The sequence below is a fragment of the Eleutherodactylus coqui genome, chromosome 11 (assembly GCF_035609145.1).
Source record: "Eleutherodactylus coqui strain aEleCoq1 chromosome 11, aEleCoq1.hap1, whole genome shotgun sequence".
NCBI classification, from domain to species: domain Eukaryota; kingdom Metazoa; phylum Chordata; class Amphibia; order Anura; family Eleutherodactylidae; genus Eleutherodactylus; species Eleutherodactylus coqui.
The window spans coordinates 121,658,690-121,686,384 of record NC_089847.1 but is presented as its reverse complement, the minus strand read 5'-3'; the positions used below and the strand labels follow the sequence as shown (position 1 = coordinate 121,686,384).

General features: G+C 46.5%; 1 protein-coding gene across 3 annotated transcripts; it reads right to left on the bottom strand.

Moving 5' to 3' along the window:
• Positions 1 to 262: 262 nt before the first annotated feature.
• Positions 263 to 25,763, bottom strand: NAP1L4 (nucleosome assembly protein 1 like 4). Of its 3 annotated transcripts, XM_066583457.1 has the most exons (15): positions 25,688 to 25,763; positions 20,164 to 20,220; positions 18,015 to 18,114; positions 16,998 to 17,139; positions 16,003 to 16,095; positions 14,774 to 14,893; positions 13,812 to 13,883; positions 13,458 to 13,597; positions 12,541 to 12,686; positions 12,205 to 12,227; positions 11,827 to 11,946; positions 9,524 to 9,553; positions 8,518 to 8,574; positions 6,481 to 6,524; positions 263 to 3,641 (listed from the first exon to the last, which is right to left on the bottom strand). In XM_066583457.1, the coding sequence occupies exons 2-14, from the start codon at positions 20,195 to 20,197 to the stop codon at positions 6,519 to 6,521; spliced, it is 1,083 nt and encodes a 360-aa protein (XP_066439554.1). In that variant the 5' UTR covers positions 20,198 to 20,220; positions 25,688 to 25,763; the 3' UTR covers positions 263 to 3,641; positions 6,481 to 6,518. The 3 variants fall into 3 exon arrangements, with proteins under 3 accessions (XP_066439554.1, XP_066439552.1, XP_066439553.1); XM_066583455.1 differs by lacking the exon at positions 6,481 to 6,524; XM_066583456.1 differs by lacking the exons at positions 6,481 to 6,524; positions 25,688 to 25,763 and adding an exon at positions 25,657 to 25,681.
• Between the last annotated feature and the right edge of the window lie 1,932 nt (positions 25,764 to 27,695).

Genomic DNA, 27,695 nt, shown 5'->3' with positions numbered 1-27,695 from the left:
GAAAATGATAGATATATTAACCCAGAGATAAAGGGTTAATCATACACCTGACTATAATCCTACAAGATCCCTGACTTTGCCTTGAGAACAGCATCAGTTCTTCTAGGTACACCTGCGCAAAGGGCGTCAGATTGGATTTACATTTCTCTTTTGTTCACTTTGCATTTCTTCCACGACAGCCTAAGACTTTTGCACAGTTCTGTACATTTCTCAGATTTTACTACTAAATAATTGTGAATCACAGACAGATCAGAAGGTTGAGTCATTTTTCGTTTTCGCCTTTATTAATATCTTGATGTTTGTCCTTGAAAAACAAAAGTGAGAAATTCTAAAAACACAAAAAGACGTAAGAAACTGACGGATCAATAAATAACAAAGCCAACAGAAAACGGCAGATTCTAACCCAGGATACTGGACATAAACATTACTTTAGCAGGAGCTGAAGACCCCTTCTAGTGGCCAACTGCCCGACACATACAATGTATGATGAATTGAAACGCCATCATCTCCAGAAGGCTAAAGCAATGCCGGAAGAGTTATTGCATAAAACGATGAAACCCCATCAGTGACCTGCAGCCAATAACCCCACAGGGAAGCGGACGGCTGGGTGACATCCCAAAATGTGCCGCATCAGCCGGAGTTCCTTGTATTGGCACCAAGAGTGGTTCAGACAGGTGTGCACCTACTTTAACCCTTTATGGGCGGCTTATACAAACCATAAATGGCTAAAGCATCAGTGTTTTATTCACAGTCGCACTGAATCTTCTGCAAAGTCTCAAACAAGGAACCGAGGTTGCAGCTCTATTTGCATCTCATAGAAGTCAATGGAAACCACCTGCACCCTGTTATAGTGGAGTCGGCTTCTCTTGACTTCCATGGCATGTAAAGAAAATGTGCAAATCAAAACTGGAAACCGGTTGCATTGGCTTGTTCACCCTAGGCATCTTATAAAAGCTGCAGTCCTCAGGACATTGGGGTGCTTCTTATACCGGATGACTGTCAGACACAGGGCGCTGGAGAGCTTTCAGCTGCCCACTTCCATTCACAGTAAACAGGCAGTTGTTCATAGCCGAGTTGACCATTTACAAGGGCCAATAGTGGCTTGGTTTTTAGGCGAGCCAAGAACCAAGCAACTCCAGCAAGTAGGCCATTCTCGCTCACTTGACCTGTCGGGTTTCATGTTTAAAAGGAGACCATCGGCCCATGTCGACTTACCCTTACTCTTGCCCTCTACGGGTTTTTTTTCTGTCCTAAGCTTCCATTCTTAGTCAGTGTATACATACATCTTAATTAAAAGGGGTTGCACCAGAATCCACTTTTAGCACCCATCTCTAGGATAGGGGATAAATCAGATTGGTGGGGGTCTCACTGCCAAGACCCCCACCGATCTGAGAATAGGGATCCTGTGTTTCCTCTCCTCACTGCTCAATGAGAAGACTGCATGAACCAATGATTGGTGCCACTCCATTAATTCTCAATGGGAATGCTAGAGATATCAGAATACAAGCACTCCGCCCCAATCAAATGAACAGAGCAGCGGCAGTGCATGCGCAGCCGCTGCTCCGTTCAATCTAACATTACTACGTGCGGATGAAGCAACCCTACAGTGATTAGAAGAGTGTGAGATGGGACCTGTTCTCTGGATTGGTGGGGGTCTCAAGGGCAAGACCCCCACCGATTATGCTCTTCTCACCTATTCAACAGATATGTGATAAAAGTGGATTCTGGTACATGCCCTTTCAGTGGGCAGCGCTGAAAAAGATTCCTCCTCCCTCTATGAAGCAGCATTACTCATGTCCATGGCTGTTTAACTTTGCAGCTCAGTTCCATTTACTGCAGAACAAGGTAGCAATACGAGCCCCAACCCATGGGCAGACGTGGCAAGGTCTCCGCGCAAAATAAAGCCGATCATTTTCTCAGGAGCCAGAAGAGCCCCTTTAAAAACACCGCACTGGGCTAGATGGCCCAGGATGGAATTCTGGAGAGCCACCCGCTGGTACACCAAGTCAACAGAAGACTGCATGTAGAAAGAGAAGAGGATGTGCGATAGTCTGCAGGCCATTTCCCCTCTATGTAACAGCGACTATAAATATCTGTATGTGGAAAGTTCAGTCATTCCGTATTTTATTGCGTCTTAAATACACTGTACAATTTAAATAAGTAGAACATCTATAAACCTTAAAGTTTTCACCTTCAGACATCTGCAATTCATATCTGTGCGCCATGTTTACACCCGATAGAGGAAGCCATTTACGTGGACTTCAAGGAATAAACCGCCTGCCCCGATTTAGAAGTGTCCTGCACAGGAACAGTAGCTTCATTGGGAATACAGCAGTGGTGGAGCAGTTGCTTTATTCATGCACAGGCCGTGTCTAAGGGTATTCCGGATTTGTATTTTGGCCACAACCCCTCTAGGGATCAAAGAGCAGGATAGGGCACTCCATTTATCAATACTATATCCCATGAACTGGGAATTCCCACTGCCTATGAACTGGGAATTCGCACTGCCTATTAAGGTTGGTTGGGTCATGATTAGGACCCTCTTGGTATGCAAATGATGGGTTCATGCCCATAGATGCAGTTATAAAGGGGCCCTACGGGCTGAGCAAACAAGGATAACCGTACCGCCTCTCTGACTACCTGATGCACGGTGGGCATTAGTATGCATCATTAGTCTAAGAGGCTACACCTGCTTTAATTGACCAGTGCTAGCCAGTCAGATCAGCATTTAGGGTCTTAGACTATTGATACATAACGTATAGCATACATCAGGTAGTCAAAAAAGTGGTGCGGCCATCTTTGTTTGTCCAGGCCCGGCGGGTTGCTTTAAGCAAATTAGGAGAATTGATTATTTGCATGCCATGAATGAAAATATTGAGAAGTCCAAAACTTCAAGTATCAGAACCAGAGAACTCCTTAAAAGTTACAATGAACAAACTAGGAAAAAAGAAACAATCTGAACAAAATCAAGAACCAATAAACAAACTTCCCATTTTGCAAACAGCCAGTGACGTTACTGAGACAAGAGGTACTCTGCGCCTCTGCAAGGTCAATAGTATCGAGTGAACACTAAAATAGACACCTCCATGGTGTAAAGTCAATGATTCGCAAACTCATGAAAACTACAACTCCCAGCATGCCCTGACACATACTAGGGGCTGCTGTCTCAACAGCTGGAGGGCTGCAGACCTGCAGACCAGTGGTGGAAACATTAACTGCTCAACTTTTTTTTTGTCTTAGTTGCATTTGGTTAGTTCATAAAGTAGCTGCATATTCCAATGAAGAAAAAAAACTAAAGAAAAAACACACACAGCGTGTAGCCTTAGACTGTGCTTCTGCTCCACCTGCACCCAACACCAAAGAGTTCTAAGAACACATCTGTAGAAATCGGGCTAAAAAAGTGGGGGAAAATGAAAAGAAAGAAAGAAAAAAAAAACAAAAAAAAAAAAACGAGAAGAGGGTGGAGGAAAAAAAAAAAAAAAAAAAAAGTGTAAAAGTCGTGCATAAAAAAAAAGTTAAGCCTTGACATAAAAATCTGCTGCAGCACGGTAGAATCCTGAATATTTGGAAAGGTTTTGCTCTAGAAACGCATCCGGCTCCCGTCACTGCTGTTTGCACTCGGCAGGCTGGACTGCTTCTTTCTGCCCAGAAGAAAAGGATAAACATGGAGACATTAGAGACATTAACAGATACAATGGTGACACAAAAAAGTTACCTAAGGGGGCGCAAGTAACTCTGGCCATAGTAGTCTGCCAACATACTTCCATCAGTCTTTACAGGAAGCACTACTGTTCTCTACAAGGCCTAAGGCCCATTTACATGGAACGACGATCGCTCAAAATTCGTTCCAAGACAGTTTGAGTGACTGTTTTGAGCGATCATCTTTGCATAACGCTAAGTAGCTAATTAGCTACTTAAGACTTCATGCAAGCGGAACGGGATACCGCTGTGATAGCTCCGAGAACAATGCAACTGTTTTGTACATGCTCTAGGCGCTTTCAGCTAGTGTCCCGCTGAGAACTGCCAGAGGGATGCCAGCTGAAAGAATGCTATCAGCACCACCTGCTGAGATATCAGCATGCGGTTCTGATAAGGCTCATCGCTCATTTCTAGCTGGCTAGAAATGAGCGATGAACGAATAGTGCACGATGGCCGCGCTTAGACGCAACTATCGCTTAAAAGTTGCCTATTGAGCAATAATCGTGTCTAAATTGGCCTAGATGTTGACGCTCTAGAGGCTCCTGTCACACAGTTATAATGGAGATCAAAAGCTCTTTCTCCTAACTGTATATTCATCTAAATAAGTTAGACCATAATTATACAGGAGTAGTGATAATCCGTGTTCTCTCTGCAGGCAGGGATGGTACTGGCTCTAGCTGGTCATGGGATGCTGTGCTGATGCGGATTGACAGCACAGAATAGTAAAAAAAGACCACAGGAGAAATCTCCACATCAAGATGATGCCTGATAAGCATCAGTCTATAGGCTACACTGCATGGAAGTGACTAGAATATACATAGGAGACCCCCAGAGTATGACAGGCAACCGGGTGATGGGGCAGGAACCGAAAAAGAGCAACTTTTTAAAATGTAACTGAGGTAAACTTCTAATTTTGTCTGCAATTCCAACATTAAACATTATCCGCCTCCCCAAAGTTTACACTCCCTTCTAGGATTCTAAAGACGGAGGCATCAACAATGAAGAAAGCGGCAGGCCTGTAACTGAGAAGAATCCACGGAATTTTACAATTCTTCACAAAAAGTGTTTTAATGGAGAAACGGTTTTAGATTATAAGTATTGTGAGTATTTTTCTACATTTGGTGTTAAAAGGGATCATGTGACCAGGTTCATGAAGTTTGTCTCGGAGCTGAGCTCCAGGGGTCACTGGGGTGGGCTGTGCTGGCTTCTTCCCACCTCCATCATGCAAACTGACAGCTCTTCCCTTTTCTGTCCCTGCATGCTGTGGGTGGGGAGGGGCCGGTGCGGACCACCTCGGAGCATAGCTTCGACTCCAACTTCATGAACCCGGTCACATAATCTCTTTCGGCTTCATCTAGTTCTGCTACTTGATATGGCCAGCCGAATTGTGATCACAGTGGAGTTACAAGTAAATTAATTCAGCATGTGAACAGCCATATGGTGCAAAACTGAAGACGAGGCAAGAACACAGCGCGCGGCATGATAAGCACGTGTTACGTGAAGGGCATGATCATTTACAAGCCAAAATTAAAATCTGTTAATTTTACAGCACAGCAATTAATAGGCTGGAGAGGTGGTATGTACAAGCGGGGCCACTTCCCAAACATTTCCTATGCTAAGCGGACCATTAAATGTCTTGGTGCAACTAATTCAGCTGCTCAACAAGTACGAGGTCTGATAAAAGTATGCCAGCCACCCATGGATAAGGCTGACCACATATGGCCTCACATAATGGGGAGGTGAGGGGGAAGGGGTGTCAAGAGTCCATTTAAAAGGCGGGGGGAGCTTACGGTTTTTGCAGATCATAAATTTCCCAGTGCTGCGCACCCAAGGATTTAAAGCAGACACCTGTGTGGGGCCGACTTTAAAAAGGCTTGTCTGAGTGTTTCTTCCCAACCCCTGCCCTCTTAAAAATTCATGCACCTCATAGCCCCCCCAAAAATTTGAGCACCAAAGCCTGCGATTGGCTGCAGCAGCCTGTTAAAAAACAAAAACCACCACCAGCTACTCAGAAAACCGCTTTAAGGTTATGTCCAGACGCAGCTCAATATTGTTACATACAGATTCTGCTATGGACTCACCGCGGATTTTACCTCCACTTCATTGAAAGTGTGAAATCTGTGGTAAATATCCACAGCGTTTAGGCAAAAGAACGAGCATGCGGCTGGAAATCCCGAAGCATGAATGGTTGGAGGCGCTGCCGTACAGGGAAAGACCATGAACGCAACTAAAGCGGCGCTGTTCTTCCCTCACAACTTCTGGATATATAGTCATGACTAGTGAGATACCAACACTGCATAAGATGGGAGCACCCACTTAAAAGGGGTTGTCCAAATTAGAAAAACATGGTTGCTATAATTTAACACAAAATGGCCCACATGTTCATAGGTTGGGTCTAGTATTAAAGGGAATGGGCAAAAGTGATGGGCCACGTCTCACGTAACCTACGGACCGGGGTGGCGCTTCTGTTTTTTTTGGGTAGAAAGAAGCATTCTTTGGTACAACCCCTTAAAATGGGGTTTCTGGAGTTGTATAAATACTGTTCTCCAATCAAATATATAAAATTACTACAAAAGTAACACAAATTATTCAACATTGAAAGATTTCAGTGAAAAGCAGCAGACATGGAAAGAAAAAAAAAAAAAAAAAAAAAGTAAAGTGTTTCCCGCTATAAAGCCCCGCACAAGTAGGATACGTGATCATGACGAGTAAGAGGAAACAAACTGAAGAAAGAAATTACACGGGGGGAAGGGAGTTGACACGAATGGCGATCCACCTTACCTAGGATTGTATGAATGACAAACAAGAAAAAAAAAAAATTACACCTAAACAGAAAAAAAAAAATGGAAGAGATCAATCAAAGCGAACATGGAGTGGGAAAAAAAATGTGATCACATGATTCAAGTCAAATGGATGGAGCTACACCAAGCAAAAAAATATATTCTATTGGTATGCATATTGAGAGTTTCCCTTTAAACCTGGCAGAGGCGGAGTTCATGGAGCGCACTGCAATACTACCACTAGAGGCCCCCATACACATTAGCATTTGGTCATCTGACCCCACCCAGGGTTCGAACGACTCAAGTCCCCCCCCCCCCCCCCACACACCCACAGATGAGGGGAAGAACAAATCGACATTCAATTTCAAAGCCTGACCCTTTCGTTCCCTGGGGTATAAGCTGTTGTCAGAGCTGTCCGACTGCAGCTTATCTCCCTAAAATATATGAATGTCCAGCCAAGCTGAACATTCCTGTGTGAGGAGGGAGGTGAAAGGGGGGTGTGGAAAAAAAAAAAAAAAAAAAAAAGTCAAATAAACGATTGCTCAAACAGTTATGGAAGGCGTTATCTTTGCTAATTCTTTACATGCAACAGCTTGTGCATAAATCAAGATAGATTCCCCAAACGGCAGTCCTCACGATCCCCCAACAGGTTATGATTTTAGGAGAGAGATCTATGGCAATGACAATTACATCACCTGTGAAAATCCTGAAAACATGACCTGTTGGGGGGTCGTGAGGACTTGGGGAAACACTGGGACAGATGTTAGGTTGGGCATTCAGAGCTGAAATCCTACAGCATCTCCTCCTATTTCACTGTCTGCATTGTACAGGTTGATGCATGAAGAACTGTCGTCCTGTATGATGGGAGCTCAACTACACTGTTAGAGGAGACTTGCTGACTGTTTCCAACAAATCAGAAGCAGTGTGACCGTACATAAATGCATTTATGTGATAGATGTCCAGATCTGAATGGCCGTGACCCACAGAAAGCAATCTATAGAGCCACGCCCGCTCCCGCAGCAATGCTCTGTGGTTAGTCCTTAGGTTTTGGGTGTTTTTAACTGGAGTCATATTTTTTTCTTAAAGTATAGTTCCACCCTACAGACTGAAAAAGTTTGTTGTAAATCAAGAGTTCATGATTTCAGACAGCGCCACCTTATGGGCAAAGCGGTAAACAGCTCACAGGTAGGCCGCTCATGCAGTACAAAGCATATGCCAATGTTTAAAAGAAGTTGTCCAGTTGTAAACTACTGATGGCCTATTCTCAGGCTAGGACACCAATAGTAGAGCACCAGGGGTCTGTCACACAGGACTCCCACCAATCAAGCAGTTTGCTTGGCCAATGTGTTCGTGCATTGAATTGATTTCTGCAGGAAGCAAGTGGCTCCGTTTATACTGCAGTGGCCTTGTTGGGCATTGTATGCCGAGTTACCATTCACATCAAATAGGGAACTTTGCCTGCAATTCCAATTCAGGCCACTATAGAAAGCACAGAGCTGCGAGTTTCCTGTAACACATCGCCAGCAGTCAGATGACTGGCCAGGATGCAGGTTGGCAGACCCTAGCTGATCTACTACTGATAGCTCATCAATGGTTCAGATGTGGAAAACCCCTTTAACATATCAAAGCCAATTAGTTGGATTAGAAAATTACCATTGGCAGAAACAGCCATTTATGACAAATACACACTGCAGACTAATGCGGTTTGGTGCAAAGTGGTCTACAAAGAACCAAAAAGGTATATTGGAGTCTATAAATTATGTGTAGCGCTATGACAAGTTGTACTGAGCAGCTAGAGAGACATCATAGTGTGGGGGGTTGGGGGGGGATGTCACAAATATAATGTGCACTACAGGCACCATTCACTGATGACCAGATCTGTTGATGGATGTGGTGCATTATATTCGGAGTTCCCCCCACCTCAGCGTATGTTATGCCGTCTGTCCCGTAACATCGTGTGTAATAATCCCCGCGGGAATTAAAAACCTTACAAATGCTGAAGGAAGCAATGATACGATCGCCGATCGGCAGAACCTACTTTGTCAGCGTTTGGCTCATCATCTTCTTCCTCACATTCCTCTTCACCTTCCATTTCCTAAATGCAGAAGACACATGAAAACCAACGTCTTGAACATAAAGTATTGCTATAGTTACACGCTGCAGAAACCGCGGATAATTCCCTTACTGAAGTCCGGAAACTCTCCAACTATTACCAGAATCAGGAAATCACATTCAAACTCCCCCTCTAACTTCAATAAGGACATAAATGTCTTATTACTGGAGGTCCAACCGTGGGACCCCCCGCAATCCCAAGCCGGCACAATAGCCCATGTAAATGAAGCAGTGGTGCGCAGGCTCAGCCTCCACTTCATTCACTTCTATGGGACTGAGGGAGATTGCCAAGTGTATCCAACTCTGCCTGTCCTAAAGAAGTGAATGGAGCAGCGGTTCAGCATGTGCAGCACCACCCCATTCATATGGGGCATTTAGATACTCGGGTCTCAAGATGGATGGGGGTCCCAGCATTTGGATCAGGCCCCACTTTTTACCCAAAAGGAGGCCAACAAGTGCCCTTTCGGCCTCCGGACGGCGGGTTTCTTTTTTCAGTTTGCATTATATGCAGCAGTGTAGTTGACTCTGCTGTTCTATACACTGGTTCCAGTGAAAGTTAAAGTGTGGCGCGCACTACACACTTAGCGTATGGGTGAATGCCCACAGATGGATTTGCACTGCGTTTCCCACGGTGGAAATCCACACGTGAATTCCGCAGTGGCGAGGTTCTATTGAAGCTGATCGCTTTCTGCCCTTAAGGGACATTGCTATGGAAAGCACCGGCACCTGTCCACGTGCGGAGAATCATTGCGATTCGCCGCTCGCGGCGGGCAATGCGCACCCCGATTCTCCGCGGTCAGCCTATCAATTAGATAGGACTGACCGGCAGAGATTTGGCGGCGAATCCTGCGGTGGAGCTTCGCCGCGGGATACCGCATCGCCCGTGGACAGCTGGCCTTCGTGTGCAAAACTAATGTGAAATGTGAACTCACCTCCTCTTCTCCTTCCTCGCCCTCTTCAAACTGTAAAAGAAATAAAATAATGTAATAGTAATTTAGACAGAAAACTAACCTGGGCGATCGCCGAGGTATTAAACATGTTCTGAGATGCAGGACACCATTAACCTACGGGATGCTAGCTCTACCACACAGACAGAATAGTCATGGCTGTTCTTTAAAGGGGTTGTCCCATGGCTTACAACTGCTTCACAACCACTCCTGTCCTTCCTAATTGCTGCTGACCAGGACATGTGACCGCTGCAGCCAATCACTAGCCACGACAGAAACCTGCAACAGTCTCATGTCCTGTCGGCAGGGGAAAAAGACAAAAAAAACCCACACACCTTTCTTCCTCTACTAAAAAATAATAGTTTCACATGTGGTATTGCTGCATTTGTAATGACGGAGAAAAACAAAACAAAAAAATGCCCGGGGGCCTTTGAATGCAGCGATTCAGACCCTTTTGCACAAAATAAATAAATTTCAATCTGGTATTGACATAAAAATCGTACTGAACTGCAGAATTAAGCTCACATGTAGGGCTTATTCAGACGAACGCATATCGGCCAGGTATTCACGCCGGCTGTTTTACGGCGTCCCTCTCTGCAGGGGGAGGAGTCTGGAAGAGTCGGGAGCAGTACACTGAGCTCCTGCCCCCTCTCCGCCCCTCACCACTATTTGCAATGAGAGGAGGCGGGACAGGGGCTAAGTTCAGTGACTTAGGTCCGCCCCTTCCCATTGCAAATAGTGCCAAGGGGTGGAGAGGCTAGGCTGCAGCAGGGAGAAGGAATTTCCCTGCAGATGCTGAGGTTCCCATGTAGGGGAGAAGGAATTCCTCCGTAATGGGGGAGAACGGGGTCCCCCTGCAGAGGAGAAAGAGGAATTCCCCAGCAGCAGGGAGAAAGTGGTCCCCCAACCCCCCCCCCCCCCCCCCCCACTACGGAGGAATTCCTTCTCTCCTGCTTGGGAACCCCAGCATCTGCACTGCTGCGGAATTACATTACCCTTTGCTGTCCGCCTCGCATAGACTCCCATTCTGCAATTTTTTGCAACAAGATCGGTTAAGACCTATTTTTTTCCGCAGCAGGAAGTTTCAGTGGCCGAATTCTGCTGCTGATGTCCTGCCCTTTTTGGTGCAATTTTTTGGCACAGCTACCAAAACAAAAAAAATAAATAAATCGCTCATCTGAAGATTTCCATCGGAGACCACTGCTTTTATTAGACGCGATTTTTTTGACGCAAGTAACTTTGCTGCAGAGAATCATACATGTGAAGGAGGCCTCCGGGACTAATTGGAAACGCTGGAATATTTTCTTGTGGCGTTTAAAGCAGTGGCTCTCTGCTTCGGTGCACTTAGTGGGATTAATTAAGCGGGCGATGGGTGAGCTGACATTTCCTTGGTGTGTAGAATTAGAAGTTGTAAGGTTTAATTCACGATATCAAAGGGTATGCTAACTAGCAATAACTTCTGGCAACATGCCCTGTTAGGGCACAGACAGTAAAGAGTGAGGTAAGCACTCCATCTATAAGAGCAGCTCCCATTCTAGTGTCCTTTCATTACATGATTAACCATTCAGTTGAGTGGACATCATTCAGTCCTACATTGTCCAGGAAACGCCTGGCTACTAGTAGCCATTAGCCAGAGGTGCCGGGAGCAGCGGTCATATTCAGACTAATTTGGCCTCTGGTGACGTAAAACCAATAAGGGGGTTAGGGCCAGGATCACATGCTTCTTTTTAAAAGCCCTTCATATCCTTAACCCATTACAGCACACGGTCACATTTCCCGATGATGCAATTTCCTGTGTTTCTGGTTTCACCAAACTTCCTTTCTTGCTCAGCGAACAAGCTGAGCGGATTCTCATTTTATGCATTTAAACTACACTTACCACCGCCTACGTTTTTGCCCCGACAGTTGGCACCGTTGGTTGGTCTAGGGTAAATACAGGGGAGAGGCTTGCAGAAAGACAGTGTTCTTCCCTGCACACGCTTGGCCTGTTCAGTGACAACGATACGGTATATGCGTAGATGCGAGCTAGCGCTACCACGATAAGTAGTAGACACAACTGCTCATGCCCGTGCCAAGGGAAGGATGTTTCTAGTAGCAATGAGTTTGGAATGTGGCATTTAAAAAAAGATGGTTACTAAGACAATACATTACAGAAGATGGCTTGCCTTTGCAGAGACTATAGTTTGGGCACATAGGACACAATGAACCATCGGTGATATCTTGCTATACCCTTTTAATAAATACTTCACAGTAGTAAATGGAGAAACATTTGGTACACATCAACATACGCTATCCTCATCCTCAATGGCTTCTCCGGTGAAATACAGAACGGCTCGCGGAACTATTCTTTCCCGGAAAAAGTGGCCAAGCTCAAAGTCAGCTGCTAAGGAATTCTCCATCTCTTCATCCTGCAAAGAAAAGCAACGGTTGACATGTTGGCAGTAAAAAAAAAAAACAAAAAAAAAACAACCCAATAATTTAAAAAAAAAATTAAAGACTGTTCTCATTTGCATATACTACATCCACTTTTAACCCAATATACGGGAAAAAAAAACCAGACAAACTGCTCCCCTCCAGAGAGAGGCTTAAGCTCTGGGACAGTTAGATTACAACTACAGATCCATTTCATTCATCTACATCACACAACATGCATATTCCTCACTTACCAATTCTTCTCCATCTCCCGATACTGAGGGAAAAAGGAAAAAAAAACAGATGAAACACATGTACATGCAGACTGGAGTTTGACATGTTTGAGCAGCATGGTGCTCTTAAAGGACAGTAAGGTAAGTTTACTTTAGCCACTGCCAGTGCAAGAGGAGAACAGAGCAAGCAAACCGTATTCAGTAATAAGATGGTTGACAATAAGGAGTCTCAGTACAGTCAGGTTTAGGTCTGCACTACTGAAACATCAGATTTCTAGTAGGTGCAGAAATAAAACAGTCCACCAGAAGGGTATAAGCCAAGAACAGAGGTGGAGGGGAGATAACTTGGCGATTCACCTTTGATTGGACTGAAGAAGTTGAAGAAGGACTCATTAGGAACCTGCTTTGTTATAGTCCGTACGGTGCCCCGTCCCTTGTGCTTCTGCTTCTTTTTTATGGTTTTGACTGTAACATTCTTGCCTTTTTTCCAGTCGATAGTGCACCTATTATCAGAAGAGAGAATTGGGTAAAACGCTTCCCACCTATAGTGATATAATAACCGATGTGAACGGCTAAACAGAAGACGCTTCTAGGAACTACAGAAACAGCAGTCGGCTCGGCTGTTTCCATAATGGCAACATCCTTTATTTTACCAGCAACTACCTCAATAAGCAGAATGGGGGTCAGGGAACCCCTATTCTGGAGATAAAGGTTTATTAGGGACCCACATCTATTGCAGATCTTGTGAATAGGCTATTGGAATATAATACTTCGAGTTTGGGTCCAGACACCTGCAGTCAGGCCAGGACACAGTTCGGTTTTCCGTGCATTAAGCAGATGAGAATACCCCTTTAAGAATCCACTCAGGAATGAAGGGAGAAGCAGCTGCTGCCAAGCCTGCCTGACTTCGCCATATTAGCAAGATTTGGCCATGTGCATGCTCTCTATTATAGGGAACCTGTTACTAGGTCCATGCTACCCAAACCACAGACAGTATAAACAGTGGATATGTACAGTATGTACATTGCAGACACGTAGGTCTCAGAGACACTGTGGCGTTTCAGAACACTTTGAGGATCTAGTCTGAATGGAGCTTGGCGTCATGGGGCAGGTGCCGTGCCAGCCTCTACCTGGTCGCATTATCTGGAGTGACAGAGCTGTCACTTAGAAGGGATAAATATCACTTCACCTTGGGGGGGGGGGGGGGGGGGGGAAGAGAGAAAAAAGAAAAAAAAACAACAAAAAAAAAAAACACTTGCCATAAAACATCTTACCCCTCACAATCAACAATTTCAGGGCCTTCGAATGAAAAAGGATCGGTAGAGTCCGGCTCAGACTTCATCTTGTAGGTTTTCGTCAGGACGATGTTTGTGAAATATTCATTAGCTTCGAAGTGAAACTCTAATGTGAAAGACTGTAAAGTAAATAAGGTGAAAAATCTGAATTGGTAATCTTACAGACCTGCGAAACGGCACGGGGTAGATGGGGCATCTGTCAGATGCAATCTAATGCACTGCAGCCTTCGACATGGAAGGCTTTTTAGGGCCCAAGGATTCTGTTACTAATATCAATACCCCATGTACTAGAAATCAGTTGAGAGAAGGTCAAGAAACTCCCAATCTACTCACCATCGGCTGCCCTGGCTCAGAGAACTTCACTTTTACATCCTGCAAGTGCTTTAATATTGGCTCGTCATATTCCTGTAAGAACAACAAGTCTGTAAATAACTACAATGAAGGTAAACAAATCATTAACGGTGTTGTGTAGTTGTAAATTACTAATTGCCTTTCCTTAGGCTAGGCCATTAATAGCAGATTTGGCGGGTGTTTGCCATCCAGGACCCCCAGCAATCAGCTGCTCACTGAGCCGATTTCTGACAGCTTTATTACTACTACAAAAGGCCAGGTGTGGTATTGCAGGCCAAGTTACCATTCATTACAATTCAAGCTGGGCCTGCAATACCAAGTCTGGCCACTGAAGTGGGAACGGGGCTGTCTGCTTCTTGCAGAAGTCAGCTCAGTGAATGAGCGCAGCACCATAGAGAACAGCTGATCACTGGAGGTCCAAGGCAGCGGACCTCACCGATTTCCTATTGATGGCCTATCATGTAGGTGAACAATCAATACTTTACAGCTAGATGACACCTTTAAAAGGGATTAAATGCTGCTAGCCATTTTAAAATTAACTCAGCATTTACAATTATAAATTTGGATTAACTCATTCACGGTGGCTATGGGAAGAGGGACTGAGCATGTGTGTCCTCCAGCACTCCACTCATCAGATGCATGTGCACACAACTATATGCTGTTACCACTAAGAGGTGCTATATTATGCAAGAAAATGGCAGAACTAGTCAGATAGCAAGTCCTCTTTTACGATCTACACAACATATAGGGGCAAATTACTAAACCTCGTCTCCCCTGATTGCAGGTGAATGTGTCAGAAGTTGCCATCTGCGGTCTATGAGCTCGAGCCGCTACCAATTCTCAAAACAATGGTGTCACAGCGACAAAGCCCAAAGATCACCGATTGAACAATATGAACCGCAAACGTCATATAAAGTGTGCAGATCTATTTGTGGACTTCTTACCTGCAAAGATATATTAATCATGTCTACATTCCTAAATATTGTGAGCCAGAAGTCTGGGATTCCCGTGGGCTCTTCTGTATTTGGGGCGTCCGATATGGTCATTTTCTTTTTTACATCTTCCTAAAAAGACAATAGAGATTTAGGCCACCGAGTCAAACAGATAACATTGTTATAGTCATACTGAAGTCTCTGTAATGTGTTCATAAATATGCAAGCCTCAAAAGAGCAACTTCTCAATGAACATTGAGCCAGCCAGGAGTACTGGGAGATTTCAGCTCTGAAGGCCACAGAATTGTAAATGCAGCTCTGTAGCATAATACAGGCTATAACTGACAATCAGTATATAGGATAAGTAATGTATGTACACAGTGACCCCTACCAGCAGAATAGAGAGTGCAGCTCTGGAGTATAATACAGGGTGTAACTCAGGGTCAGTACAGGATAAGTAACGTATGTACACAGTGACTCCACCAGCAGAATACTGAGTACAGCTCTGGAGTATAATACAGGATGTAACTCAGGATCAGTACAGGATAAGTAATGTTTGTACACAGTGACTCCACCAGCATTTTTTACTTCAACATATTTATATATTTTTGTTTAAGCACAAAGAAAATCACTTTTGGAAAATGGAATTTCATGGGTTTGTTTTGAAGAAGCCCCACACAAACCCTAAAAACATAAAAGGCTGTGTGAAGGAAGCCTTAAGGCCCATTTAGATGGGATGAATGTCAGACAAACAATGCGGGACACTCGTCCCCGCACATACTGCACAGGAGCTTGTATTGCTGGCTCACACCAGGGAGGCTGCAGATTTCTTTCCTTGCGCTCCCCCGTCCCTCTCCATTCACTTAACATAGCGGCCGTTCAATACTGAACAGCTGCTATTTACACTGAGCGATCTCCTCATCGTCCATGCTGTATAAACAATGAGCTGAACGCTGATCATTCAGTGTAAATAGCAGACTTCAGTACTGAACGGCCGCTATATTAAGTGAATGGAGAGGAGCGCGAGAAGAGAACTCTCCTGCACTGCCCCGCCCCCTGCTGGCCGCTCTGTGAGCGAGCCAGCGATACTAGCTCCCGTGAGTGAGTGTAGGCAGGGACGAGTGTCGGGCATTTATCCTAGTAGAACATAAGCAAGATACAAGACATACTACATTCAGGGTTTGTACAGGAAGTTTACACTTTGTACTTCTATACTTAAATACAAATATCTCGTTACTTACTGATAATTTGTCTTTGTCTTCCTCCTCACCAGCGCTGTGCCATTCGCACTCTGCGTCTGACGGCTCTTCTGTTCCGGTAACAACGAGTCTCCTCTGGAAAGAAGTTCACAGGATCAGTGCCGAAAATGTTTTTAAAGAGTACCATTTGAAAAACTTCTCATAGTGACATAAGAGACGTTTTGATCAGTGGTGGCACAAATACCAAGAGCTCCTTTGGCTGTGATTGGCTCTACTTTGAGCCCTATTTAGATCCATAGGAGGACACCACTTTGTGTACCTCTACCAGGAGAGCCAAGCAAAAGGTGATCAGAGCAGCAGTCACTCTTCAGCCCTTGTTTTATTAGTCAATTGATATCTTGGCACTGGGACCCACACTGATCAAAACTTCTGACATGTCGCCAAGATATGTCAGAACTTTTCAAAATGCCCCAGAAATGCAGGCATTGCAAGGACACTTGTCTGTGCCGTCTGACCTGCCCGGACGATGCCCACTGCATGCGCTATTCCTGTTTGAAGATGAAGGAGAATAGGACATGACTTTTCTTTTAACGCGATCAAACAGTATGTGGAAAATAAATGCCGCGCACGCGAATAGCCTAATACGCCATAACGAGGTCGTGTTGTGAACTACATCTCGCATTGGACAGCACAGACAACCATTTGTGTGCTGTCCGGTCTACACGGCCCCCGCACACCGCTTGTACCATTCTTGGTCATGAAAGAATGCAATTTGTTTTATTTGTATTGCTCCAAAGTGGTGGTGGGCATCCAATCCGATTGTTCCGTAATTTGCTGCATATTCGCAGTGTGGAATCCGCACCATAAATTTAGAATGTGTAGATTTCCCCAAGTGTACTAAAATCTTTCCTTTTTAGTCATTTAAAGCCAGTCTGTACCCAGTGTTGGGAGAGGAGAACCCTCTTAAACACACCGACATGTAACCAGGGCTTCAATGCTCGTCGGCCGTACAGTAGAGCGTAACGCACGCTGCATACCTTCTCAAACAGGGGGTAGTACAGGGCTGCATATTTTCTCTCCAGCTCATGCACCTCCTCGTAGAATTTCGCTTCTATGTGCGCACATTTCTCCTGGAGTTGCTTCAAAGCATTGATTCTTCTCTTCACTGCCTTCGGTAAACTGTTTGGGAGAAGATGAAACCCATTTAGTTGTACTTCATCTCACATTTATCCAAACACCCCAATGAGAGGTCGTGTGAAGCATTTTACTGCACAGTTCTCATGGATGGGTTTCTGGGAAAGGTGTGTGACAACTTTAATGTCTGTGGTCACCCAAGTTTCCCAACTTCACATACAGCAAGTCAGCAGAACTTCTGTAGCCATGGCAACGGCACAACATCTCTTGTTCAACAAGGATCTCAATACCACAAGCTATATTTGCCATTCAGTCACCTGCATGTCTTCTGGAAGAGGTTGGGAGACCGGCACGCGCCACCGCCAGACATCCGGGAGACCGGCACGCGCCACCGCCAGACAGCCGGGAGACCGGCACGCGCCACCGCCAGACAGCCGGGAGACCGGCACGCGCCACCGCCAGACAGCCGGGAGACCGGCACGCGCCACCGCCAGACAGCCGGGAGACCGGCACGCGCCACCGCCAGACAGCCGGGAGACCGGCACGCGCCACCGTCAGACAGCCGGGAGACCGGCACGCGCCACCGCCAGACAGCCGGGAGACCGGCACGCGCCACCGCCAGACATCCGGGAGACCGGCACGCGCCACCGCCAGACATCCGGGAGACCGGCACGCGCCACCGCCAGACATCCGGGAGACCGGCACGCGCCACCGCTAGAGATTTGGGGATTGTCGCTAAGCTTTTCCAATTTTTAACTTGATATTAAACTGTGAGCTCCTGGGGCAAGCAATGATTCCAATCTGTGACAGCGCTGCAGAACACATGGGTGCTATATGGGTAAACTAAAGCTTAACTCCCTCCGTACTTGTCAGTCGTGTTCTCCTCCGCAGCTCCTTGCTCACGGTTCTGGGTAACTTACGTTTCAATATAACTTGATGGTGTCTGAGAGACGCTGTCAAGCCTTTCCTGAAGGGCAGCGAGAACCTGAGGATTCTGCATTATCTGATCTGCCAGTTTTTCTGGGGACACAAAGAGACACATCAGTAAATATGGCTGCAATATTACATGTTCGTAGCAACCAAGTCCATCCCCACCTCAAGGGGGTTTAGATTAGTAGTCAAAACTAGAAATGGAACCAAAAAAAAAACCAAAAAACTTTTAGTTATACTTTCTCCATTTTCAAAACAGTCCTTTTCCCTCCAAACGCTCATCCGCAATCAGTACATGGAAAAGGCCCAGGGATCGTTCGTCATCTGATCACTACTCGCCGATTGGCTGCACCCACACCGTGCGAACAGGGAGATGCACAGCCAGTCTAAGGGGTCGGACAGTCGTAGTAGCAATCGTCATCCCCATTGGCAGATTTACCACCTGCCAAGAAGTAAAACGACCACCAACAGACACGCATGTAACTGCAAGATGTGAACTGGGCCAACGGGATATTAAATCATATGCACTGGGAAACAAAGAGAGACCAAGCGGTGCGCCTGGTAAACGGTTTGGGGCTTATTCACACGGGTGAGAATCTCTTGAGAGTTTCGCACGACTATGAATTCCGGTCTTTTGAACGGACTTCTTCACATGAGCGACTGCAGCCATACTGCGAGGATGAAAAGGTCAGCATGTTCTCTCTCAACGCCTCGCCCATTGTTTTCAATGGGATCCTAAAAGACGTCACATGACGCGCGAAGTGCATGCAAGTGAAACGCGATTCTTCTCAATGGGAAACCTTTGATTTTTTAAAAACAAATTAAAAATACTACATAAAATTTGGCGCCATGAAACAAAGTGGATGTTATTTTTACTGCACTGTTAACGCTGTAAAAACTAAATTCACCAGAAATGGCGCAATTTAGTTTTTCCTCTCTGTTTCTCCCCATTTAAGTGTTTAAAAAGTTTTTCGGTACATTAAATAATAAGGCTCATCCCACACGGAAAAAGCCCTCATACGGCTATATCAAATGGAAAAGTTCAGAAGTTGTGGCCCCTGGAGGGCGGAGATGAAACATCTCTGGTCTTTCAGTGGTAGAACGAGGCGACGTCTTCAGACACCGATGAGGTCGTTCAGTCCTTTCTGTAAGCTAATCTCCTTGCTTGTTGTGCGTCTCTCTTCATAGGGTACATAATATTAAATGTCGACGTAGCGTAAGGCCTCCTGCATTGCGGGCAAATACCGCTCATAGCATGCTATGGAAAAGCGGTTTTCCCTGCTCACGGGCGGAATCAATAGCGATTTTTCACTCGCGGAGGTGGAGGAGGAAATCACAGCATGCTCTATTTTGAGGCGGATTCTGTGCGGACGGCTTCCACTGAAGTCAATGGAAGCCGTCCGACCCGCGACCCTTCCTCGATCATTGTGGGAAGTCTGCGAGATCAGCGGCATAATCTGCACTGCGCACGTGCCCCGGAGCGACGGCCGGCACATCCGCAGTGCAGATGAAGACGACTGCGGACAAATACGTGGGGGTCACCGTCCATGTACAGGCGGCCTTAAAGGGGTTGTCCCGCGCCGAAACTGTTTTTTTTTTTATTCAATAGGCCCCCCAACGGCGCGAGACAAACCCAATGCATGTGTTAAAAAAAAACAAAAACGTTTAGTACTTACCCGAATCCCCGCGCTGCGGCGACTTCTTCCTTACCTTAGCAAGATGGCCGCCGGGATCTTCACCCACGATGCACCGTGGGCTCTGTGCGGTCCATTGCCGATTCCAGCCTCCTGATTGGCTGGAATCGGCACACGTGACGGGGCGGAGCTACGAGGACCAGCTCTCCGGCACGAGCGGCCCCATTCACCAGGGAGAAGACCGGACTGCGCAAGCGCGTCTAATTGGGCGATTAGACGCTGAAATTAGACGGCACCATGGAGACGAGGACGCCAGCAACGGAACAGGTAAGTGAATAACTTCTGTATGGCTCATAATTAATGCACGATGTACATTACAAAGTGCATTAATATGGCCATACAGAAGTGTATACCCCCACTTGCTTTCGCGGGACAACCCCTTTAAGCAATTCTGGATCCACACTAATAACTAAGACAGTCCATGATCCTCCCCTGCGGCGCTCACCTTTCTTATCACCTGCATGTTTATTCCCGTCCATGGGCGCTCCGGTTGTCAGCCTCGCTGCAGAACAGAAAGAGGTCAGTTTTCATACAAACACACCAACTTGCAACACTAATAACCCCTGAGAGCGAAGGGACACTGTTGGCATCTACTGAGCCCGTTGGCATATGCCAACACTGAATCCTGTCAATGCAGAAGCATTGTGCAGCACCCTGCAGTGAATGGATGTGATGTGACCAACCATAGACTGAGGGACTTTGCTGTAGCGCTCCGTGGGGTCACGCCATCAATGAGAGGTCACTTTAAGACTACACCGAGTATTAGAAGGGTTCGTTCTATTAGAGGTTATGAAACAAGGCGGCTCCCAGAGGCGCAGCACCCTGAATCCAGCGCAGAGAGGAGTGCGGCACACGGAGGGGGAGCTGTTCAGACCTGTAGGGAGTCATGTACACAGCGTGTGCCGAGGACAAACCTGTCCGACCCGTTTGGGAGCCTGACCTGAAAACCACTCATCTCTTCACGTGACCCCGGACTTACCCTGCACCGCAGAGCCGCCACGGAGCAGCTTACTAACATACTTGGAGGGTATGCAGACGTTGGCAGCTTCGCTCTCGTTTCAACATATTGAAGAGTAGAAATTGAAACAACTTTGCAAAAAGTAGCCATTATGTTGACCAACCCAACTTCTCTGCACAGCTATGAATCTCCATGGCAACAGACTACGACCAAACTCCCTGTAGTCAGCTCCTGGGAGAGGAAGGAGGAGGTCGGGAGTCAAAAGGGGGCTGTGTTGTATTATATATATCACATGCAGCTGATATCACTGACGCACCAGGGGCATTATACGGAGCGAGAAAGGTGACCAAGACACCGTTCTCAGGATCATGGGGGTCTCATGCACGAGACCCCCACCAGTCAGCAAGTTGTCCCCTACCTTCTGATTGGGGGTAAATTGTAATTGTGGAAGAACCGCTCAAAGAATATTTATCTGCTCAAAATCATAAACCGACCTGGAAAGGCACTGAACCCTCCTCCCAGTTATATGGGGTCCTCCAGTAACCACTCCTGGCAGAACCCTGACCCAGCTTGCCACAGAAGTAGCATGGTATGTACATATGTAATTGCAGCCATCCGCTTCCCACTTCTACTATTACTTAGCATGTGTGTCAGTCTTCACTTTCATTCTAGCATGTTATTCATGCAACAGGAGTTCTTGGGTGTGCCGTTCCCTTCCGTATAGCGCAGGAGATTGTGGAAGGAAAGGATAAAAGTCAAGTGGGAGGTCCTACAAAAACGTGTCCCCACCTAATCACACACTGCACAAAGTAACAGCGGGGCTCGGGAACATCCAGAACCATCGCCCCGGGTGGGGGAAACACGCTGGGACATACAGAGGGGCCTCATAGGATAACACTAAGGGTGCGAGGCGCATCCGCACAAAAAAAAGACCCCATCGGCAGCTGAAGATGGATGCATAGAAGTCAGCAGACAGATATGGTCGTCTTCAGCTGCCAAGAAGAGACGACAAGAAGCTGGGGCAGCTGAGAGGGCACAGCGCTCAGGTGGGCACGGTAGCCCCTTCATTTCAGCATGCAGACCCCGCTGATCAAGATTTTTGAAGAGTCACTCTGCCATGTCAAAAGTTTCTTACAAGTGCGGGGGTAACTCTCCAGGGATTCAGGCGCCTTTTATGCCACGAGGTTGAGAACTGATAAAAAACCTCGCCGGCCCGAGCCGCGCGGCCGGAAAACTCATAAAAACTGCAGCATCTCCCTGTAAAACCCCGTGCAGCCGCTCCCCACACGCTACATATATGGAGAACGTCATGTCAATCACATCCATGTAGAGGACAACGCTGTGAGCGAACCGCTGATACATTGTAGCAAACCATCAGGACGGGAGACAGTACCCTGCTCATCTCAGAGGATGGGCCATGTCTGATACATTGTAACAAACCCCCAGCTGTGAGACTTCTAGGCCTGAACAGGTTTCTGGGTGTAAATATGACAGCAAGCAGAGATCCTGAAACATTGAGGACCCAGTCCACCGCGTGCAGCAGAAAGTTGTACAAAATGGTTAAACTTTATTTATAGTAGAAGCAGGAACACGGCGGAGTGACCGCAGCGGGGAATCCGGACTCCGACAAACATCTCTATATACGGCGTTCGGCTACAGAGAGGCTTTCAATGCAGACAAAGGAGCAGTGTTACCCGCAGGCGGCGCCGCGTGTCTGTAGTCAGGGGGCCGCCTCTGATGGAGGGTCTGCGCTCCGCCGATGGCCAGCTGTTCCACTGCTACAGCTCCAAGCACGATGGGAGTTATGGGTCCCAACAGCTGAAGGCACTAAGGGGAGTCTATGCTATAGGCTGGGTCGGCCGCGGCGCACGCGCTAACGCAGCGTTACGTGCGGACCCTCCACCAACATATTACATTACAGACCTGGCAGATCTCGCGCCCACGCTGCAGGGGAAAATACACGGCGGAAACTGACCGTCAAATACGGACGTATTTACAGAGCCAATAAAATTGCGCAAGTTCTGTGCGTTTGCACGATGCACAGAACTCGCACATCGTTCTCAGTGGGTTAATTACAGAATGGTGCGAGACGGATAAACGGAGGCATGTCCCATTTCCGTGCGATTCACGTAAGATAATAGGACATATAATGTTCAGCGTCTCGCACAACGCACGGACGGCGTGTCCGACTGCTGTACAATGCAAGTCTCAGTCACAACTCGCTAGTGGCCACGTTCATGCGGCCTGAGGCCGGTCTCACATGATGGGATTTCTATTGCGGACTTCACAATAGCGAGCCGCGGTATTCCGCACACATCGCGAGAACAGAACATTGGCGCGTCCCCTCAGCTGAGCGGATTGAGATTTCCGTGAGCGGTCAGTCAGTCCAACCTGGAAAGAGGCTAAGGTAATAGTCGCTCAGAAGAATGATTATAGGTGGCAGTCGCCCGCGTACACAACCCCGACGGGGCAGCAAGTCAGAAGTCCCTCAGTAGTCCCCTTACAGCTCAATAAAACGGACCGACTACTCGGCGGCTTCTCGCTCCCTCTCCAAGCGTCTGCCGGTCCGCAGTGAACGGAGGCGGCCGAGGAGATGCCCGCTGCACTCCGTCTCCGTTCCCTGACGGGCTACCGCTCCTATAGTCGCTGGAACGGCTGGCGAGCGCTCGCGCATCTGACAGTTCTACCGTGTAAACAGGCCAGCAACTGAGTGATGCGCTACAGTTTGCCTACACGCCGCTAGTTGCTGCAGCTCACCTGGTTCTCTAAAGTAGTCTGCTGTGAAGTCGCAGGCGTTCACACGCAACTGACTTGCGGAGGAGTTGGCATGGGCACCCCTCTACGTACGACGGGTCAGCAGACAACCAATGAACAGTCAGCGCTTCGTGTAAAAGCAAATGACTCTCGTTGGTAGACTTGAACTACTTCCGGGGTGACAGCTGCTCCGTGAATAGTCGTGTTCTTCAACGGGCCACTCTATCGGAACGTAATCGTTTCCCCCGGGTGTAATTGGCACTCGGGGCACATCAGGGCAAATAACTTTGGGTACTTTTACGCAGGACAACTTTTGGCAGCTGAAGCACCCGACAGCCGGCCCTGCGATGACTCCTGCGCCGTCACATGGTAGCGGTAACCGCTCGCCAATGGAAGCGGAGCGCGCTGGTGATCTCTTCCGGCTGTTCGCCTCCAATCAGACTAAGGCTGCCCGCCTCCAGATTCCGCAGCAAATATGGCATCACGCGGTTTCCTGCACACGAGCGGAAATAGAATGCGATTTTCCGCTCGCAGAGAAGAATCCGCAGCATGGACGGATTAAACTGAAGTCAATGGAAGCCGTCCGATCTGCGACCCTTCCGTAATTCCATCGCACATTCAACAGCTCGCCGTGCGGACGATCCGCAGTATAGAGACTTCAGGACTGGCACGGGTGGATGCCCGCTGGGCACAGGGTCGGATTCCACATGGTCAGAGATGACCAACTGCCCGATTAAATGGCCGACAGCCGCTTGGTGGTCGGGCGTGATCCTCCCTCTCGCCCCATTGGGTCCTGTGTTCACGCAGAACGACAGCCGCCCGTAATCGCTCTTTCCAGGCGCCTCTCGGGCACGTAAAAAGTGCGCTTACTTACCGATCGCTTGATTACTAGAGCGGCTCCGATGCCCGCTGTCACATCCTCCAGCAGACCGGCGGAATCCACCCTGGATTTTGCCTCAAACTGTGGATCTCCGCCCGGCTTGGCACGCAGGTAAGCCCTCGCCTGTGGGGCATATCGGGCGCAGGTTGTGACCCGGATCGTCCAGCCCAGTCAGATCCGCAACATCGCAGACTGAAGGCGCTAGTCAAGGGTGAAGGTCATGGAGGACGACCGGGGGGGGCCGCAGCGGCTCAAAGCAATATGCCCTGGATGCCAACTGCAACCCGGGCAAACAAACCCCCCCATCCTTCATGATAGCACCCCCAGCACTTGTTCCGGCTGCAGCAGTCACCCAGCTTTCCCAGAGTCACCTAATCCTGGAGGAGTGGATTAGTGGCCATGCAGGAATCTGGGCGAGCAGAGAGTGGCACTGGCTATAACAGATGCCACCCAGCTTTCCTGGGCGCAGATACAGTAACCAAGAAAGGCCGACACGAGGTAAGAGGTGACTGCAGCTCCTCCGGGCACTCAAATGTTTCAGGTTGGCATCAGAGGCACAAATCGGCATCACCACTCATAGCGATGCCAGTCATCGGCCTGTAGTACCACATGGCCGCTGTTGTAAATGCCATGTGTGCCCGCTGTGCCAGTACAGCTCTATTAATAACTCCACACACTTCCGCCTGCAGCATATGTAGGATTCCAGGGGTCACCAACATGACAGCTGCCAGCGCGGGCATACAGGAAGCTGCAACCAGGGCTGCCCGACGGGCACGGTGAGGAAAGGGCTGCTGTGCCATGCTGGATCAACACTTAATAAGTGGGTGCGATGGCATGATGGGCACACTGTGTCACCTCGCCCTGCTAGCAAGGCCTAGGATGGCTCCATACTACCCACTGCATGCCAGCTCTATAAGGATAAAGCATGGTAACATTGTGGATCCCACTGGGTACCGTGCCACCTCTCCTGCCCAGGAGTGTGCCCACAACTACAGCATAGTCCCTGTGCCAGGCATGGGCACAGACAAGGGGGTCAGAGAAGTGGGCACGTGTCACGCAGGAGGCCCCCGTGCCAGCCTGACACATGGGTGCACATTAGAAGGCCCCCGTGCCAGCTGTGGGCAGGAGGAGGCCTTGTGGGCACATGTCAGGAAGGCACACTCACTAGCTCCCCCGAGTGGCCGGCTCCAGTGTGGCAGCCTGCAGTCGGGACTCCGTGGAGTTGGCAGGAGAGTCCCGCGTGACGCCCGGCTCCGGCCTACACATGACGCCGCCGTCACCCCTCACACACCCGGTCCGTCCCGCCGGACACCCCGGCTCGCCCGGCAACAACCGCCGCCCGTTACCTTCCTCTCCCCACAGCCGCCGTCCGCTTACCAGCCGCCTCAGATAGCCGCACTCCGCTCTACAGCCCTCGCCAGGCACGGCTCAACCACCGCCTCACTGATTGGTTTAAGCTGCAATGACGCAGGCACGTAGCTTCTATCTGATTGGCGCAGGCAACGTCACTCTGTGCAATCACGTGACCAGTAGTCTGACAGCCGCTGCCCATGCTGGAGTGCTGGTCGTGTCCATGCGGCCGTCTATACAGATACCGTCATGTATTATATACTAGAGCGTAATATGTCAGTACTGCAATACTGCTGTAATATATACTATATGTTATATACAGTACTACACTGCAATACTGCTATAATATATACTATATGTTATATACAATACTACACTGCAATACTGCTGTAATATATACTATATGTTATATACAGTACTACACTGCAATACTGCTATAATATATACTATATGTTATATACAGTACTACACTGCAATACTGCTGTAATATATACTATATGTTATATACAGTACTACACTGCAATACTGCTGTAATATATAATGTTATATACAGTACTACACTGCAATACTGCTTTACTATATACTATATGTTATATACAATACTACACTGCAATACTGCTGTAATATATACTGTTATATACAGTACTACACTACAATACTGCTTTACTATATACTATATCTTATATACAATACTACACTGCAATACTGCTTTACTATATACTATATGTTATATGCAATACTGCTGTGATATATACTGTTATATACAGTACTACACTACAATACTGCTTTACTATATACTATATCTTATATACAATACTACACTGCAATACTGCTTTACTATATACTATATGTTATATACAATACTACACTGCAATACTGCTGTAATATATACTGTTATATACAGTACTACACTACAATACTGCTTTACTATATACTATATGTTATATACAATACTACACTGCAATACTGCTGTGATATATACTGTTATATACAGTACTACACTACAATACTACTTTACTATATACTATATCTTATATACAATACTACACTGCAATACTGCTTTACTATATACTATATGTTATATACAGTACTACACTACAATACTGCTTTACTATATACTATATGTTATATACTGTACTACACTGCAATACTGCTTTACTATATACTATATGTTATATACAATACTACACTGCAATACTGCTGTAATATATACTGTTGTATACAGTACAATACTGCTTTACTATATACTATATGTTATATACAATACTACACTGCAATACTGCTGTAATATATACTATATGTTATATACAATACTACACTGCAATACTGCTGTAATATATACTATATGTTATATACAATACTACACTGCAATACTGCTGTAATATATACTGTTATATATAGTACAATACTGCTTTACTATATACTATATGTTATATACAATACTACACTGCAATACTGCTGTAATATATACTATATGTTATATACAGTACTACACTGCAATACTGCTATAATATATACTATATGTTATATACAATACTACACTGCAATACTGCTATAATATATACTATATGTTATATACAATACTACACTGCAATACTGCTATAATATATACTATATGTTATATACAATACTACACTGCAATACTGCTATAATATATACTATATGTTATATACAGTACTACACTGCAATACTGCTATAATATATACTATATGTTATATACAATACTACACTGCAATACTGCTATAATATATACTATATGTTATATACAATACTACACTGCAATACTGCTATAATATATACTATATGTTATATACAATACTACACTGCAATACTGCTGTAATATATACTATATGTTATATACAGTACTACACTGCAATACTGCCGTAATATATAATGTTATATACAGTACTACACTGCAATACTGCTTTACTATATACTATACTATAATATATACTATATGTTATATACAGTACTACACTGCAATACTGCTGTAATATATAAGGGGGGGGGGTAATAAATAAGTTACCTGAAAGCG

Bases quoted from the DNA above. Each gene is read 5' to 3' on its own strand.
- NAP1L4 (XM_066583455.1), bottom strand. From the start codon at position 20,197: ATGGACGGGAATAAACATGCAGGTGATAAGAAAG. The intron at 16,096-16,997 runs GTATGCAGCGTG...ACTTCTTTCCAG, and splicing joins ACTACCCCCTGTTTGAGAAG to AGGAGACTCGTTGTTACCGG. The intron at 11,947-12,204 runs GTAAGTGAGGAA...TTTTCTTTGCAG, and splicing joins CGGGAGATGGAGAAGAATTG to GATGAAGAGATGGAGAATTC.